The sequence below is a fragment of the Anser cygnoides genome, chromosome 2 (assembly GCF_040182565.1).
Source record: "Anser cygnoides isolate HZ-2024a breed goose chromosome 2, Taihu_goose_T2T_genome, whole genome shotgun sequence".
NCBI classification, from domain to species: Eukaryota; Metazoa; Chordata; class Aves; order Anseriformes; family Anatidae; genus Anser; species Anser cygnoides.
This window is the reverse complement of record NC_089874.1, coordinates 66573925-66590538: the sequence shown is the minus strand read 5'-3', so window position 1 is coordinate 66590538 and position 16614 is coordinate 66573925. Positions and strand designations below refer to the sequence as shown.

The window sequence follows — 16614 nt, the reverse complement described above, 5'->3', positions numbered from 1 at the left end:
TGGTGACATAAGAGTGAACATATACTGATGAAATCTCCTGATGAAACAGATCTGGGAGACATCAAGGAAACAATCACCATGTCATACACCAAATTAGATGGCCTTTTGGAGCAGAGACAAAAGTAGGGAAAAAATAGGCAAAAATAGGAGAGATTGTGCACTGTAGTTACAAAAAAGTCAAATGTTAGCCTAGAATATATCTGGAAAGTTAGTTTCCTAGCAGCTGAGCTGTTAAGAACATTTTCTGTGTTTTGGTGACATCATTTAGAGCACTGCATAATTTTAATTGTTTATGCAGTGATTGGGGACTGATTGAATTTAGGACAAGTGCATAGAGCAAGACTTGTGCAGCAATAAGAGAGATTTCTTACAAGAGGTGACTTAAAAAGGTTGCCTTGTTTATTCCACCAGGCTAAACACTGTGTAAATGTCATGTTCACAAATGCTGAGAGGGAGGAAGTCATATGTAAGCTAAAAGGCACTGATGACGATGCATTTAAGGAAAATATGATTATTTTTTAATTGGATTGATGGGGACAAATTTCATTAATAGTTTAAAGATGGAGGTTGATTCTTTATGAAAAGGATTATATACCGTGTTTGACAGTGGTGGATCCAGGAAAAAAAAAATGTACAAAGACTGGGAATAAGGTGAGGGGGTTTATTACCGAGGTCTGAAGGGAAACATGAATAATAGGATAAATAATGACCTTACGTGGCAGCATAGCTGATTTGTTAGACATTACAAAAACTTTCTAATATAAGCTATCTATAATAGATACTTTAGAAGGGTTGTCATGTAGAGATCTTTAGAAAAGAAACTCAATGAATAGTTAAGAGTAATTAAAGCATACCTGATACTTCCTTAGGCAGAATGTAGGCCTGATGAGCTGCTGAGACTTTTTTCAGACTTGCCTCCCCCCGCCCCCCAATCTTCATGTCCCAGATGAGTAACTAATTTGTTTTTTTCTTTTGATCTCATTCTTCAAAAAAATCCTTTGTTTCACAGCACAATATCCAAATAGTGCTTTGAAGATGAAAAACTATTAAGTTTCCTCAGGGGTCCTGTGGTGCTCTTCATAATCTCTTTGAATAGTTCCCTAGCTGAAGCCTAAAGATAGTCCCCATTTAGAGATAAGGGGAAAAATTTTTCCCCTAGACTTTTCTGGCAGAGGAAAGATGCTCAACACTTTATTTTTTTCAGAACACTTTCTTCCTTCTTCAGTGTATGGCTTCTGTTACACCCGTGTGAGTGTTACTTTCCGCAGAGCAGAGCTGAGAGTGTCAAATCAAGTATTTGCAAAATTAAGAACATAGTGACTGTGTTACAGAAGACTGTGTAAGGTGCAAGTTGCCTTGTTGTTTCTAGACATAGCTTTCTCACCAGGCTAAGTCCACGGCTGTCTTAACTGAGAGGTTTGGCCTGAGATTTAAGTAGTCTCTCTTCCACCAGCAAACGGGAATTATTTGTTCAGGACATTGCCTTTGCAAGCACAAGCCATCTATCTGTCAGAGTGACTGTAGTGAGTCAGGATTTTTTCCCTGAGCCGGTGAAATTGAGTCATTCATGAGATCTGGAAGGATTTGAGTAGTCATTTGCAACTGTTCCGTTCATAGCTTTCTAATGTTTCCTCCTCTTGGTGTCGTTAGGCAGCGATAAGAAGTGTTGCATTGTTTATCCTTTGGTGAAGCTTCACCTACAGTAAAGGTCATGCTTTCTTACATTCAGATTCCATTGTTGGATTTGGCAGTGGCAAAAGAACGTCTTCAGAATGTCACTGTGTGTCAGCCTAGATCAAGTCCTTTTTTAAACTTGAAATGGAGAAGCTTGTAGTCTGTAGCTCAATGAGAGAATGGCATAGGTAGCAGGTTTTCAGCACTCCTGAAAATTATTTGTAGTTTTCCATCCTCCACTGTTTTCTCTACCCTCACAACCCTCTGTTTCCATATCTACTGTTTCAAAACTTGTGAAATAATTTATTGCTGGAAGAATAATCAGTTTAGGAAAAATGCCTTTTGCTGAGCTATTTGAATAGGCTGCTTTGCCCTGAGATAGAAGTGACTTAGTTTAGTGACAGTATATCTGTATGTAGCAATGTCCCCCTCTAAAGTAAAGTCCTTTGTCCTTTATTACTGATAGCTAATAATTAAACACCATGAAGCATTGCAGAAAACAGGTCTAATGGAACTTCACTAGAAAGGAGTTTCTTCTCACCTTTCACTGTAGTACATGGTTCATAGATTTAAGTATCCCTTTATTTAACAGAATTAAAATTGCAGATAGTAGTGTGAGACTAGAAAAAAACACATGGTCTTCCCTTTTGCTACTGAAGTTCCTTTTAATATTGAACAAGTGGAGTAAGACAAGAATGTATGTAGCATTTATTAATTTTTTTAACCCTTATGACCACTAGAGGTTGCTGTTCTCTGTTGTTTGCAAACTTTGTTCTGCGTTCCACGATTCAGTTTTGAACCTGAAATTTTTCAGTGGGTATTTCAGAAATAAGTCTTTACTGGTTTATTCCTCATGGTAAGTTTTGGAAGATGAAGGCTAATCATACATCTTTATTTCAATGTGTTATCAGAGAGTGTAGATGTATAGTGACTATTAGTTTTGGTATTTGATCACTTTTTAAGTAGAGACACAGAAATTCATGTTACTGTATTTGTTTTCATAAACACTATGTAGAAGAACTTGAGACAAAAACAACAACAAAACAAAACAAAAAAAACACAACTTGAGGACCTGTTCTGTTATTCCTGTTTTTAAGAGAGTAGCATTTATTGCTAGAATCCTGTTGCTGTATATAGGAATATCATATGAACAAGATCTATTCACTGGGAATAACAGCCCAGAACCTCAAGTAATAATGATCTTGAATCAGTGAAAGCATCTAAACTGATGTAAATGTTTCAAATGTTTGTGTATTTTATATATTAATACATATCTGCATCATAGATATGTCTGCATCAGAAGTGCAACACCCCCACATTGTACTAAAAGAGCGGCAACATTGAATGTTTTTAAGAAAAGGCAGAAAAATATCTTTAAAGCCTTGTTTCATTCCCTTCATTCTTTGTGATATTTAATTACAGGCAGTTTTTCTTCTGTCTGCCTCTGCTTTTCTCCTCCTTTACATTTCACTCTGCTTCAGTCATGATGTTTACTCTCCTTTTGTTCAGCCACAGGCTAATTATAGCCCTCCTGCCCTTCTGTCATAGCTTCTGCCCTGCCACGCTTGCACCCCTCCTTCCTCCAAACCTTTCCAAATGCCTGGCTTTGACTCTTTCCTCACACTGTTACCGTGCGTCCCTCTACTTAGCTTCTGTCCACTCAACTCCTGGTTTCTAGTCATTGCTTTTTCTCTAAGCCTTGAAGATGAGGCCAGGGAATGCCCAGGACAGGCATCACCTTCAGGGGAAAAAACAAAACAAAACAAAAAAACCCTGTATGCTCCATACAGACTTGTGAAATTCAGTGTATCCTGAGTTTTTGTATAATGTGGCCAAATATAGTCTACATTCCAGAGGAATCTCAAGACTGGCACAAAAACAATCCTTTTCCTAAACTAGAACCTCTTCTTACAAAGCGTGACTGGGATGGAGTTCTTCAGCAAAACAACAGTGTAAAAATAAAGTTAATAAGAGCAATGCAGTGTTTAATAAAACATTCCTACAAATGACCAAAGATTCTGCTAAAACCTAAAGGAGATGCTAAGCATTCAGTCCAAACAGAGTAGTTGTAAAGTATCAGAAGCAAAGGAAGTCTCAAAATGGAAAGTGTCAGACGACCATGCCACCTGTGGCTCAGGTTAGTGTTACATGCAATTAAACATCTTTACTGTTTCTGTTTGCTTTTGACATCTTGCTTCCCTACTGATTTATACTGTTTCTTTGACTTTCTGGGATAATGAAGAGCTTTCTGAAGCATTTCTCTCTTGAGTGTTGAGCTTCCCAAATAAACCTTCTCCCTCTGCCTTTCAGAATGCTGCCTGTTTTCCATCGAGACTTTGATAGAAAAATCATGCAGTTGTTTCTGTCTGCATCCAGTGGTTTAGTGAAAGTGAAGAAGTATTTTTTACTGTTGATGATGCTTTTCATTTTCTTCCAGAGAGGTAAAGGATTATACCTGCAAATCTCTACAGATGGGTTTGACTGTGACTTCATTTAGGTTTTATCAAGATGGCTTTGGTTTAAAGAGATCATTGTTTTGACTTAAAAAAACAAACAAACAAACAAACAAAAAAAAACCTTTTAGAAGTAGCTCAAAACTATAGTGGTAGCAGTTGTTAAAGATTGCTGTAAGATGTGAAAGAGAGGATGCATGGAAACTTTAGCCACTTCCAAGTCAGGTTGTTATTTGGCTGCTTAATATCTGAATTGGAAGGTGCCTGGCAAACTGCATGCATTTCTTCATCAGAAGGAGGAAGACTGAAAGGTAGAGAGGAAAAGTTGTAGTTCTTCTTCTCTTCGAGATTTTAAATGTGCATTGGTTAGCTATTTTCAGAAGTTAGTTTTATTTTACTTCATCTTTTTTTTTTTTTTTTCCCCTGGGTGTCTAGGGTGTAAGATACCTCACAGGTGAGGGTTTCTTGCTGCTTGATACATCCCTAGCTGAGCAACCACAAGTGGAGGTACTGAAACCTGTACTAGAAAAGTAGATAAAATACTTAAACTACAAGAAAATGGAAAGGGTAAAGGAAATACAAGTAAATGGATGATGATACCAAGCAAGTAATTAAGGGTTTTACTACTGTATACTGACATTTGGAGCACCACAATCAGTAAGCCCAGTTGTTAATTTACTGTATTTATACATCTTGGAATTACTTGGAATAGAGCTGAACCTCGTTTCAAGACAAAGCTTCTACCTAATTTTTAACATCACACAACAGAGGCCACTAACATCCCACTAGATGTAGGTTGTTAGCAAAAGTTGTTGAACAGCTCAGTTGTATGCAATTACTTACAGAAGAATTATTTCAGCCCGAGAAATACTAGGAAACACTGTTTTATGGTGTAAATTCCCATCTCTGAGTTGCCAGCAATTGTTTGACGTTTAAGCTAAACAATACCTTTTTGGGGGAATAGAAAGTTACTTAAACTGGCTTGCACATTACAGTTTCTTACAGAACTCTAAGCATGGTTTCTTTTCTGGCTGTGACTGATGGGATATTTTCTTTCTGAAATACTAGTTTGTTCCTGTGTCTTAGAGTTTATGCAAGACTGATATGCACCAAGACAGAGATACTTTTTCGCAATCTGGATTTTTTTTCCCAGCAGTCTCTGCAAATCTGTAAAATATGAGATTGTAAACATAGTTTAAGGTCTAACCAGAAAAGCTTAGGTTTGATTTGTAAACATGGCCTGAGTTGGCATTGTGAGCGACAGCAACAAACCATCACTCTGTCTCAAAACTTGAGAGGCAGAAATAGGGCATCCCTGAGGTGCCATGTGCACTTAACCTCCTAATAGAGCCCAGTTCTGATAGGAGCCCACAGGTGTGCAACCTACTGCATTCTTACCCATAAGCACAGTTTTAAATTTACCATTTACCATGAACCAAACATCCCATATTGGAATTGTGATGGAAATAGGATTGCTACGTGCTTTTTGTTGTTGTTCCTTGTTTGTGTGGGAGTTTTTGTTTGTTTTTGAGTGAAACACAGAAGTCACATTGCAGAGTCCTTCAAGGTCAACTTGCCACTGTGGAAGATACCTTTCTGGTATGATTTAGAGCGGGGTAGTCCCCAGGGTTAGTGTTCGATCCACAGTTCTCTTCTGTTGAGCCCTCAAACCACTTTGAGCAGGGCACAGAAGCACGGGTGGATGCCTGCTGAGCACGAGCAGGGAACATCTTGGTCACCCTTCACGTGAGTAGGGCAGAGCCTGGTGAAGATGGCCTCGGGGTACAGCCCCCAAGGGAGAGGGGTGCTTGGCTCTGGCAGTGGAGTAGATGCTGCTCTCAGCCAAATGTGATTGCAGTGTGGTGTACAATGGAAAATGACAAAAAAAAAAAAAGGGATGTCTGATGAAGACCATGAAGTGATGAGCAAATCTGAACATACATCATGAAAAAAATGCATTATCAGTCTTCAGAATCAGATTATTCGCTGCTGACTCTGAATGCTTACAGAGGGGCGCGAAAGAATTACTGCTATTTGGAGACATGAGACTTTAAATAGATGGGAGCAAACCTGAGAACTTCTCTTTTAATAAAAAATCATTCAGTTTTGTACCCAGGAAGTCTGACCTTGTGACATTGCACAGTGTTGATATCTGTGTGTTATACAAGCTACTAAGCTTCTGTAAAAGTGGTACTCTTGGTCTGAGCCAGTATTTGCACAGAAAGAGGTGCCCAGGTCAGATGGATCATTACGGTAACCAAGAACTGGGGCCAGAAAATCCATATGTTGAATCCATTGTTCTTGTTTACCATGCAGCCGCATGCAATTTACCAGAATTGTTTGTCAGAAGCTATGGGCATCTAACAATCTGCACATTGTTAAAATGAATAAATGAGCCTTTTGCCGTGTACTGCTGAATTCCTTTTAGCTTTAGTCCTTCCAGAAGGGAACAGATCAAAAATAAATTAAGAAATAAAGAAAAATCATTTTGATGGGCTGCCAATGTGCTTTGACCTTACCTGTTATCAGTGTAAGAATGAAGTTAAAACTATTCAGAATGAAGTATCTGTAGTTTTGTGTCTATGTGAATGAGCTGAGTCTATATAATCACAATCTTTAATACTTTTTTATAATTTTATGCTTAATATAAATATTAAGTATCATCCTTTAAATCAGTTTCTTAATAGCAAGATGAGATCAGCTTTTTTTTTTTTCCCTTCCAGAGGGAGTGTAAAAGTTTTTGTTTGGTTTTATGCCTTTCCAATATCTTTACTTGTGAAGTTGTAAAAGCTGATTTTGATTAAAAGAGTATGCCTGTTCTGAAGAAAATCCATTAACGGATATACATGTTCTAACGTAAGCTTAGGGTCATCAGAACATTGCATTTGTTGCATGTTTTTATTTACTATTTGCGATTTCACTATTTTGTAAAATCTTGTTTGCCACTCACCCACTGTGTGCATTACAGCTCTAAACTCCTGGGGGCAGGCAAGCTCCGTAAATTTGGATGTGGTAAAGCTTTGAATGATCTGTCTGTTCATCATTAAAGAAGAGTTGTCTTACCACTAATTGCTTTCTAACCCCTTCTCTTAGAGATAGATCTTGGACTTCTTTCTCTAGATGCTATGTACTGCATATCCCTCAGAATTTGCAAACAAAAGAACTAAGTTGAAGAAACAGGCTCCCAGAAACTAGTCAGATATAATGACATCTTTTCTCTTGTATTATGGGCTTCATCTGATTCACTCAGGTAGCTGATTGCCAGTAACGAAGTAATGTTAGTTTTGTGAAACACTGTAAATTCAATTTAGTGTTCATTATTACAAATACTCATTTTTCCTTAAGCCTATGCAGTTTTCAGTGTGTATGTTGCTTATATGTACATACTGCTTTGCTCCTCCCTCCTCTCATTCCTTGTGCTTTTTTGCCTGTTGTAAGATGTAAAGGATAGTAAATAGAGCACACAAAGTGTTTGGATTTTATTCAGTTATGAAGAATTACAATATGGGTAAGAGATGCTCTCTGACTATGCAGTTTCATGAACTCAGGCCTGTAAATGAATTAAGAGATGAGGGGGAGTAGAGCAACTCCTTTGGGAATAATTGATTTTTTTCCCCTTCAAATTAAAAACACCTCCATATCTGAATTCTGAATCTTTTGACTCTTTGATACAGTCTGCTTGTTACACAGCCTCTACACAGAAGGCAATACGTATTCTTTTAAAAACTCCTTAATTCTTTTAATCTTCTTACATTTTTGTGCAACTCCATTCTCTTTTTGATGTTAATCTGGAGGAGCCTGGAGGTATAGCGGAAGAATGCTTGGGCCATACAAAAAGTTGCAAATTTTGCAAAGCACAGCTCCTTTTCACATTTCACATTCCTGTAGAGGGAGGCAAAGAAAAACGGAAGTTGGGTGAACTGAAATTCCACAGCAAATGGATCCAGTCTTTATTATAATTAAAAATGCCGCACTACTGAAGGCAAATGAGGTATGCTATAGTACAGGCATAGACTAATGTTGGTTTAAGACAGAAGTATGGACTCAAAGGCTTTCAGAGTGTGGTCCTATTTTCCGAACCCTTCTATTTTGGTATTTATAAAGCCTGGCTGTTTGTACTTGAGCTGTAGGAAGATTAGACTGTAGGAAGAGTCATTTTGTATATGGGGACTTAGGTCTAAAGACAGCTAAAATATAGATTTGACAGTTTCTTTTACTACAGATTAGTTGCTGTTCTGTGGTTGTGCCATTCCTCCCATAACAAACATCATATCCTTCACTGGAGCTGCTCGTTACAGTACGAAGGATCCTGTCAGAGATCCACTCAAGTCTTCTGAGTGATGATGTACGGGAGAGGCAACTGCAGCAATTAAGTCAGCTGCTTCCCATGTGGCTTTCCTGTAGATAAAACATCCTCAGGAAAATTGCAATGATTATTTTTACCCTGATGTTACTCAAATCCTTATCTAAGTGTTTTTTCTTTCTCTTATAAGGAAATGACGACTGAAAGGTGTTTCAATTAATGTGCTTTAAATTAGAGGCAAATTTTACTTTAAAGAGGTTAGGTAAAATTGCCTGAAGTGTAAATAAAACAATCAAAAAGATGCTCTTGTCTCAGTCTTATTCTTAGAAAATTCTGTCTCAAGAAGCCAAAGACTTGGCAGAACTTGGTTTTGAGCCTTCCATTTTATTTAATAATAAAATTTATTTAATAAAATGGTCAGGAGCTCCTTTTTCTTGTTGATAGGCTATGCAACTTGCATATTTTGGCCAGAAGCTAAAATAAATATTTATGTACACTTGTTAAACATTTTCTATCATTTCATTAACTTTTATACAAAGTGCTTGTTAAATAGCTCTGAACTGTTCTTTAATAAGTAGTCTTTGAAGCATCAGCCAGAACCATTAATGCCTGTACACCAATATACAAACAGTGCCAGCCATTATGCTTAAATAAGAAAAGTCACAGTGTACCTTACTCAGCAGACGTAAAACTTACCTGAACTCAAAAAAAGGCTTTTCGTGCCTAAAATGGACTTAAGAACATGATGTGTACACAAGCGAAGATAGGATTGCTTGGGTACATTTTGATTGTGCCTCGTCTGGCTTCTGTTTAGCTGAAAACATTTAATCTGGGGTTATTTGTAATAGTTTATTGTTATTATTTGTTTACTATCCCTGTGACAACTGTACTCCTATCTTGCATTGGACAAGATATCTTGCATCCCTCAGTGTTGTAGCATTTGTTTTAGATTCTTTGAGGCTTTCAGAGTATTGCCTCTGTCCATAAGGCTTAAGGTCTTGGAACACAAAGCATTAGCTCTATGTAACTGTAAAGCTGCAGTATAAGTACTTAGAAAATATGAAGCATTGTGCAAAAGCTTTATGTCTTGCTTACAAAGTGTAGTTTATTCATGTCTGAAAAAATGCAGTGCTTGTCTTTTCCCATGCTCTGTTGTCTTATCTGATGATTTTAGGTGAGTTTTGTTATGTCACCGTAACGTTCAGGTTTTGTGATTTCTGACCACTGTAGACTCAATTCATGACTGAGACAAACGTCTAGGGGTGATGTATATGGTGCTGTGGTGCTTTACATTAGATTACGTAGTACCTTAGTTAGATCAGGGAGGTTGGAACGAGATGATCTTTAAGGGCCCTTCCAACCCGAGCCATTCTATGATAAGGGAACGTTAGTCAAATTTTGGAATTTTGATGTGCAGATTGCACTTAGATTTCTTTGTTGTTGAGAAGGTCAGTTTTGTATTGGTGAGTTCAAACTTGATCTAGACTGTTGCTTAATGTGTTAGGTATGTTAGAATGAATTTTATTTATGGAGGATGATATTCACAGTCTGTTAACATGTATTGTAAAGCTGTCATGAAAATGCTAAAGCAAGTAGAAATGTTCAAGTATTTGCTGATGAATGAAGCTGGACAAAGCTAGAGATATGTTAAAGTGAAAAATATTACTGCTCTGTAAATATGCAAATATAATTTGTAAGTCTTGTGAAAACTATATCCAGTAGAACTACACTGGAGTTATTTAAATGCTAAGAAGGGTGGGGATGGTATGTGATTTAATTGACTTGAATGCAATGTATCTTAAAAAAAATTTCTACATACTCTTTAAAGATGTAACAGCTGCTGAGCTTGCAGACATCCGACTCAAGGTACACAGTGTTTTTAGTACTTTATTTTTTTTTTTAATTCAGTGATCCTCCAGATAAAAAGTCATTCTATCCCAGATTTGTGTTGGAAAATTCAAAAAGTGGCTTTGGAAGAGAAAAAAAAAATGCACATTTACATACTTAAATAGCTATCAAGGGAAAAACAAATCTGTTTGTTAGTTCTTGCTTTCACTGAGTGCATAGAGGTTGAAAATTCCCAAGTCACTGTTAGATCTCATTAAATTGAATGATGGAAGTTGTATGCATCAGCTCTTTGAATACAGTGCTGTTAAATAAAATGAGAAAATTACTTCCTCGTTAAGAATTTTAGCTGACTAACTTCACAATTTTTTTATGTAGCTTTTTTTCATATTTGTAATTTTTGTGTAAATGAACAGATGAGAACATTTTGTGTGGAAAACTTCAGGAGCATTTATAGAAGGGGTGAATGTTGAGGTTTTGTGCTTACTGATTCTAACATAAGTTTACCAATTCATAATTCACTGAAAATACAACTTGAAATGTTCCTGCCATTCTTGCTCTGAGTTCAGATAGCGCAAACATCCACGTATCTATTACTGTAATTTATGCCTTTGACCTAAGGAAGGTTTTAGTGTAGGTACTCCAGTGATATAGAACAAGGTGATTGCTTTCCTTCCTGGCCCATGAAACAGTAGTTTAGATTTAAAAGCAAGAGGAAAATAAATAATTGCAATTCAAGGAAGGAGGTGATCACTGCCTTTTGCATTATCTTTGTAGCCAGATTGTCCCTTCTTCTGTAAGAAAAAATATGACCAATTTTGAGGGGCATCGTTTTATATTAACACTATTTAAATTTGTCTCTTCTTCAGATGTTCTGAAGTTCTTTTATCATCGGTTCTTCTACAATCCCAATACCTCCCTGGGAACTCCTGTAATGTTTTTGTCATACAAGCCTACAGAATGGAGACATTCAGAATAACATTTCATGTGAACTACATTGGGGTTGGAAAAACAGAAGTTTGCTCTTCCTGTGTGGAACAGCAATTACTGGGTCTAGCACTGACTGCAAGCAGCATTCAGGAATAATTAGCATAACCTGGCAACTGATTTACATAGCTGAACACAGCACTGATGAAAAACCTGTGATAGGCTGTCAATATCTGTCAAGGCAGAAATAAGTAAGTTTGTACCTTTAGTAGACTGTGAATGCACGGAAATAAATGGTGTCTGTGCTTCGGCATAGTCATGTGGAAGGCACTGTTAGGATTAATACAAGGAACTAGCATCGCTTATTCCATTAGTGGTTATCTACAGACAGTGCACCATTACCGTGATTAAGCATCTCAGTGTCAGGACACATTCTTACAGCTGAAATCTATACATCCCTCAGAGATTGCCTTGGAAGCCAAGAGGAAGACAGTGGAGCCATTCAGGATAGATAGAGAGGAAAGCTTTATGCAGCTAGGGCTGCATGAGAATACTAGGTTATCTGATTATAATTACTACACTGGAATTTATCCAGAATAGCTATAATCTTGTGAAACATGCCACATGATTTTATGTTATTTACTTTTTTGATAATGCCACAAGCAGACGTGATTTTGGATTTGCATCTTATCCAGAAGACTGAACTTTCATTTTCACAGTACTCTGCTAAGCTGGCTAACATTCTTGGTGTTTTTGGTATGTCAACGTATATAGCATAAGAACATAAGCTGTTAAATACTGCTCAGAAGCTGAAGGTTATGTAGATATTATTCAGTCTAATGGAAAAAAAAAAAAAGAAATTACCTGAAAAATTGTAGGTGACAAATCTGTTCCCTTTGTATTTCTTGTTTTTTTATAAAGAGAAAAATGGAATGGACTTTATACTAAACAGATGCAGCTAATTTGCTTGAGGTGTTGTTTTCCATATATTTAATAAATTATGTTGTAGGTGGGGATGTTTGAATACTTCTAAATTATTCACTACAGCATTTTAGGTAATTTAGCTTTATATCTCATTTCTAAACCCACTCTCAATCAGTTAATATTTCAATCACAAACATTCAACATGTTAAGAAAAGGATGATTTGGGGAGGGATGGAGAAGGAATAGAACAAAGCAGCCTGCATTCTTTTTGTTTTTGAAGAATAATTGAAGATAATTTACTGTCTCACACACCAGAATTGTGGATCCTGAGTTATTGTCAGCTGGTGTATCTCCAGTGATTTGACTTAATAGAGTTTAAGATCAAGCCCTCATTATCCTGGGATCAAAAGTGACAGAAACTTTTGAAACAGCTGAAAATAGCTGGATATATAGGCTTGACTTGGGAAAAAGTAATGCGATGGAGATGACTTTTCTGATTGAACAGATCTTTATCGATGGTAAGAGACAAAATGAACCCTTGTTACAAATGCAGTGAGATTTCTCTTGTTCCCATTTGTTTTTGTCGATGTTTCCACGTAACTTGAGATGCTAGAATAGGATGAAGGAGAGAACTATTCAGGCAACAGTGGGTCAACCTTTTATTTTGGTATCCTGCTTTTATTTTAACATTGCTTGTAAATACCAGTAAAATGAGTGCTGATTATTCTAATAGCTACAGAAAGGTAGCTGGGTCTTGATACTCTCTGCTTGCCAGTATTTATCTAACTATGTTCTGCCTGTGCTGTAGCATGGCAATGAAGAGAGTATGTGCATCCCTGTGCTGAAGTTCTGCTTGGAAAAGGTGTTATAAAAATGGTACTGTGAGGTTCCCTGTTGACAGCTTCTCAGCAGCTTTCCCAAGGAAAAGTACTCATTATGAGGCAAAGTGGTGTTCCCCAGGACTTTGTATGCATAATGAAGAGAACTTCAAATGTGTAGAAGATCTTACCAGGATGTTCATGTTGGGATTATCAGGGCTAAGGGGGAGCATTTGTTTGTCTGCCAGACCCATCCTCTCAAAAGGATGCACTTTCTGGAATGCTTGAAAATGTCAGGAAGGGAAATGTTCCTCTCCCAGAAGCTAAAGTCTGTTTTGCTTGTCATCTGTGAGAAACAGTCTTGTACTGATTGTAAAAGTGTTCTGGCTGATAAATATATTACATGTCGAAAATGGAAGGTTGAGTTGAGGAAACAGCCATAAAGGACTTTTTTTAAAAAATTAAAGTTGATGAATTTGGGTGATTTTTTTTGGAAAATGCAGTCAACTCACTAAACATTTGTTTTCCACTCTAAACTACTCCCATTCTACTGCATAGATATCTCCCCATAAAAATCTAGGATTTCAGACGTCCTCTTGATTCTCCACTGTGAAGCAGTGAGACTCTGATTGTGTTGCTTGTCGTGCTTCAGAGAACTGGTGTACATGTAAAAAGAATAGACTGTGCACGCTATCCTGATCCCCAAATCTTTGTCTGCTTTTAAAGTGGCAGAAGTAACCTTAATATATAATTTTAACTTTCTAGTATTTCTAATCTTTCATGTGAATATGAATTATTGACTAGCTAAAACCAACATGTCATACATCTAAAGATAAGGCAGGCAAGAGAGTGGAATCCTACATTTCTGCAACTTCATGGCCTGGCAGAATCAACAGGAGGCAAAGTAGTCAGCCTATGCTTTTGTCAGTGAGGTGGGCGGATCAGACCCCAAGTACAGTGCAGAAAGAGATTGACAGAAGAAGAAATCTGTGCTGATCTTTACCATTGTTATATAGTAAGTTTTGTGATGGGAAATGCACTTCTAAAAACTCTCACAGCTGAGTCTTGCAGAATAGAAATACCATCGCAAAGTGACTAGGGAAATCTTTCTGTGTCAGAATGAGTGGAGCTGCAGACATTGAAAAGGTGATAGTGATAAAAGAGACTAGCAGGAGATAAGCATTTTTGATGGAGACATACCCTTGGGTCTTTGTTTTTCTGAGCGGTTCTGTGTTGTTTAAGTCTGTCCACGGCCAGACAAATGTTCAGATTTGTTCAGAAATGTTCAGAACCATGAACTACATGAAACTTACTCAGATGTACATTTAATTCCATCCCATCAAAAGACTGATGGTGTTAATGAATATTTGAGCAAATGTCATTTTGTGTGTAACAAGTGAAACTGAACATTTGAAACTTAGGTGCACGTGGAAGCTGACAAGTTTTGGTTATGTTTGGTATGTTTGTTCATTAATTTCATACTTAAGTTCATAGATTTAAAACTTAACAAAATTTACTTGAATTCCAGATGATGAATCTATTTAATTTCATATACTTTTATCTGAGACCCTTTGTGTTCAGGACTCTACGAGATCCAATAGACTTAATGTGGCTTTTGAATTTAGGAGCTTTTTCTCCTTTTCATGGTTTATTTGAAATCATCCCATAGCATTTGTATAAGTATGTATTGTGGAGGCTGTTTGCATGTGTATCTGCATTTTCATTAATTATTACTTCAAGTTTCTAACACCACCAATGAGTCTATCAGATATATGAAAGACTTGGTTGAGTGCTATAGAAGCACAGATCTCCTTTTTGGAGCTCCATTGCATAGTTAGACAAGTAAATGACTGATAAGCCAGTCTCGTACTGTTTGTGTTTGGCTTTGAAGTTCTTTGAGGTGTGCACCATTTCTGTGTTACAGGTTTTCTACTCAGCAAAAAGGCCTGTGTTGCTGGCCTCTGGCACAGCATGCTAACATGGTGCACATCAAAAATCACAGGTGAGCGGATAGTTTATGGAAATGTACTAATAAAGTGATCTTGTTATCTTTTTTGCAGAATCATGTAAACCCAGCAATGGATTTTACACAGACTCCTCCAGGAATGCTAGCCCTTGACAATATGCTGTATTTCGCTAAACATCACCAGGATGCTTATATACGGGTAAGACTTCTCCTCGATAAGATATGTGCAATTCCCTGTATATACTGATAATGTCCTGTTTATGGTTCAGTTTGAAGAGGAAGGTTCACTGTTAACAGCTAACTATAGGAGGGCAAACCATGTTAACACTGAAACATGTCATGTCTGTATAAGCTGAGTGAAATATTATGGATATTCTCTTAGGCCTGCAAAGAGAAGAGAGATGAGCTTGTGCCTTTTCGGATGAACTATGAGCTCAGAAATGATTGTTTGTGCAGAATTCTCTGCTCTGCTTAAAGCCTACCAAAAATTATCAGGATTTTCTGTGGGAAGGAGGATTTGACTAGCAAATGACTTGATAACTGAGTTGACAGTGTCCTGAGATAACTCTCATCTCTGAGATGCTCCCTAAACTAAAACTATTGCTTTAGGTAAAGTAATGCTTGTAGAAAAACAGGTAAAAAGCATCAGAATTCACTTGCACAACCTGTTCCTTCCCCTGCCCAGTTTACTTCCTACATTTGTTATTTCAAGTGTAGTTAAAACAAGTTGTATTGTTACATCCTTATGGGAAGAGGCATACAGGAGAATAATAGCTGCATCAAATAGAGCAACTTTTCCTGACCTTTAATGAAATAGAATATTTGCCATGAGCAAACCCATCTGGCACAGATGGGAGTAGAAGATAGTCTAGAAAGTCAGAGTCCTGAGCTGGTAGGGATGGTTTAACTACCCCCAGAAAGTGTGTGCCCAGGGGCCTGCATGAGGAAGTTTGCATATAGAGACAGTAAGCACATCAATTGTTTCTACTAAATAGTGAGGAGTGAACTTATATGAAGTAAGCTGTAAGAGTTATCATCTAGTTTTTGTTCTAAGTAGAATAGTGTTAAGGCTGTAATAGGTTTGTAAAGAGTGTGCTGATATCCAAGACAGGATGATTCATGGGTATAATAGGAGACCACAAGATTGTCGGTTTTGCTCTGTAAATACATCTTTCTGCCTCAGTCTGAACCTAGCAGTAACAGACTGTGGCAGTCTGCAATGTGGAATAGTTATTGAACCTGATCAACGCCTGAAATTAAGGGTTATTTCACATACTGAGCAGTGAGTATGTTTTCTGGATAAACTATGCTGAACTGTGGCTTTCTTTATAAAAAAGATATGTGGTTACATTTTCTCATTAGAATTTGGATTTCTCATTTTAAATTTGGGTAAGATCTGGATGGTGTTACTTCATAGGCTTCTTTTTAAAATTCTAAATTTAGAGGATACACACAGTATGGGTTGCCCGTGCATCCCACATAGCACACGTGTATTTTGAAGAAGTCCGAAAGAATTTAAAGAGGACAGAAACTGTTGAAAATGAGCTTTCATTGACTTCTCTCAATTTATTTTTTATTTCTTCTTCATTTTCAAGTTGCAGATGCTGTTTTAAAAATTGGGTCCAGTATAGCATGTAATTAGCCACTTTTTAGAAAGGACTTTGGTGCTCCTCAGCTTTGTTTCTGTAATGCAGTATTTTTGTT

The 16614-nt window shown here is 37.2% G+C and overlaps 1 protein-coding gene across 5 annotated transcripts in view; it reads left to right on the top strand.

The window, feature by feature from the left end:
- The window catches only part of ELMO1 (engulfment and cell motility 1), a 305675-nt gene that overhangs the window by 122388 nt on the left and 166673 nt on the right, over positions 1 to 16614 (top strand). For all 5 annotated transcript variants that reach the window (XM_048075572.2, XM_048075567.2, XM_048075571.2 and 2 more), the window contains one exon: positions 15005 to 15109. In XM_048075572.2, coding sequence (XP_047931529.1) covers positions 15005 to 15109 — 105 coding nt within the window. The remainder of the gene's footprint in view (positions 1 to 15004; positions 15110 to 16614) is intronic.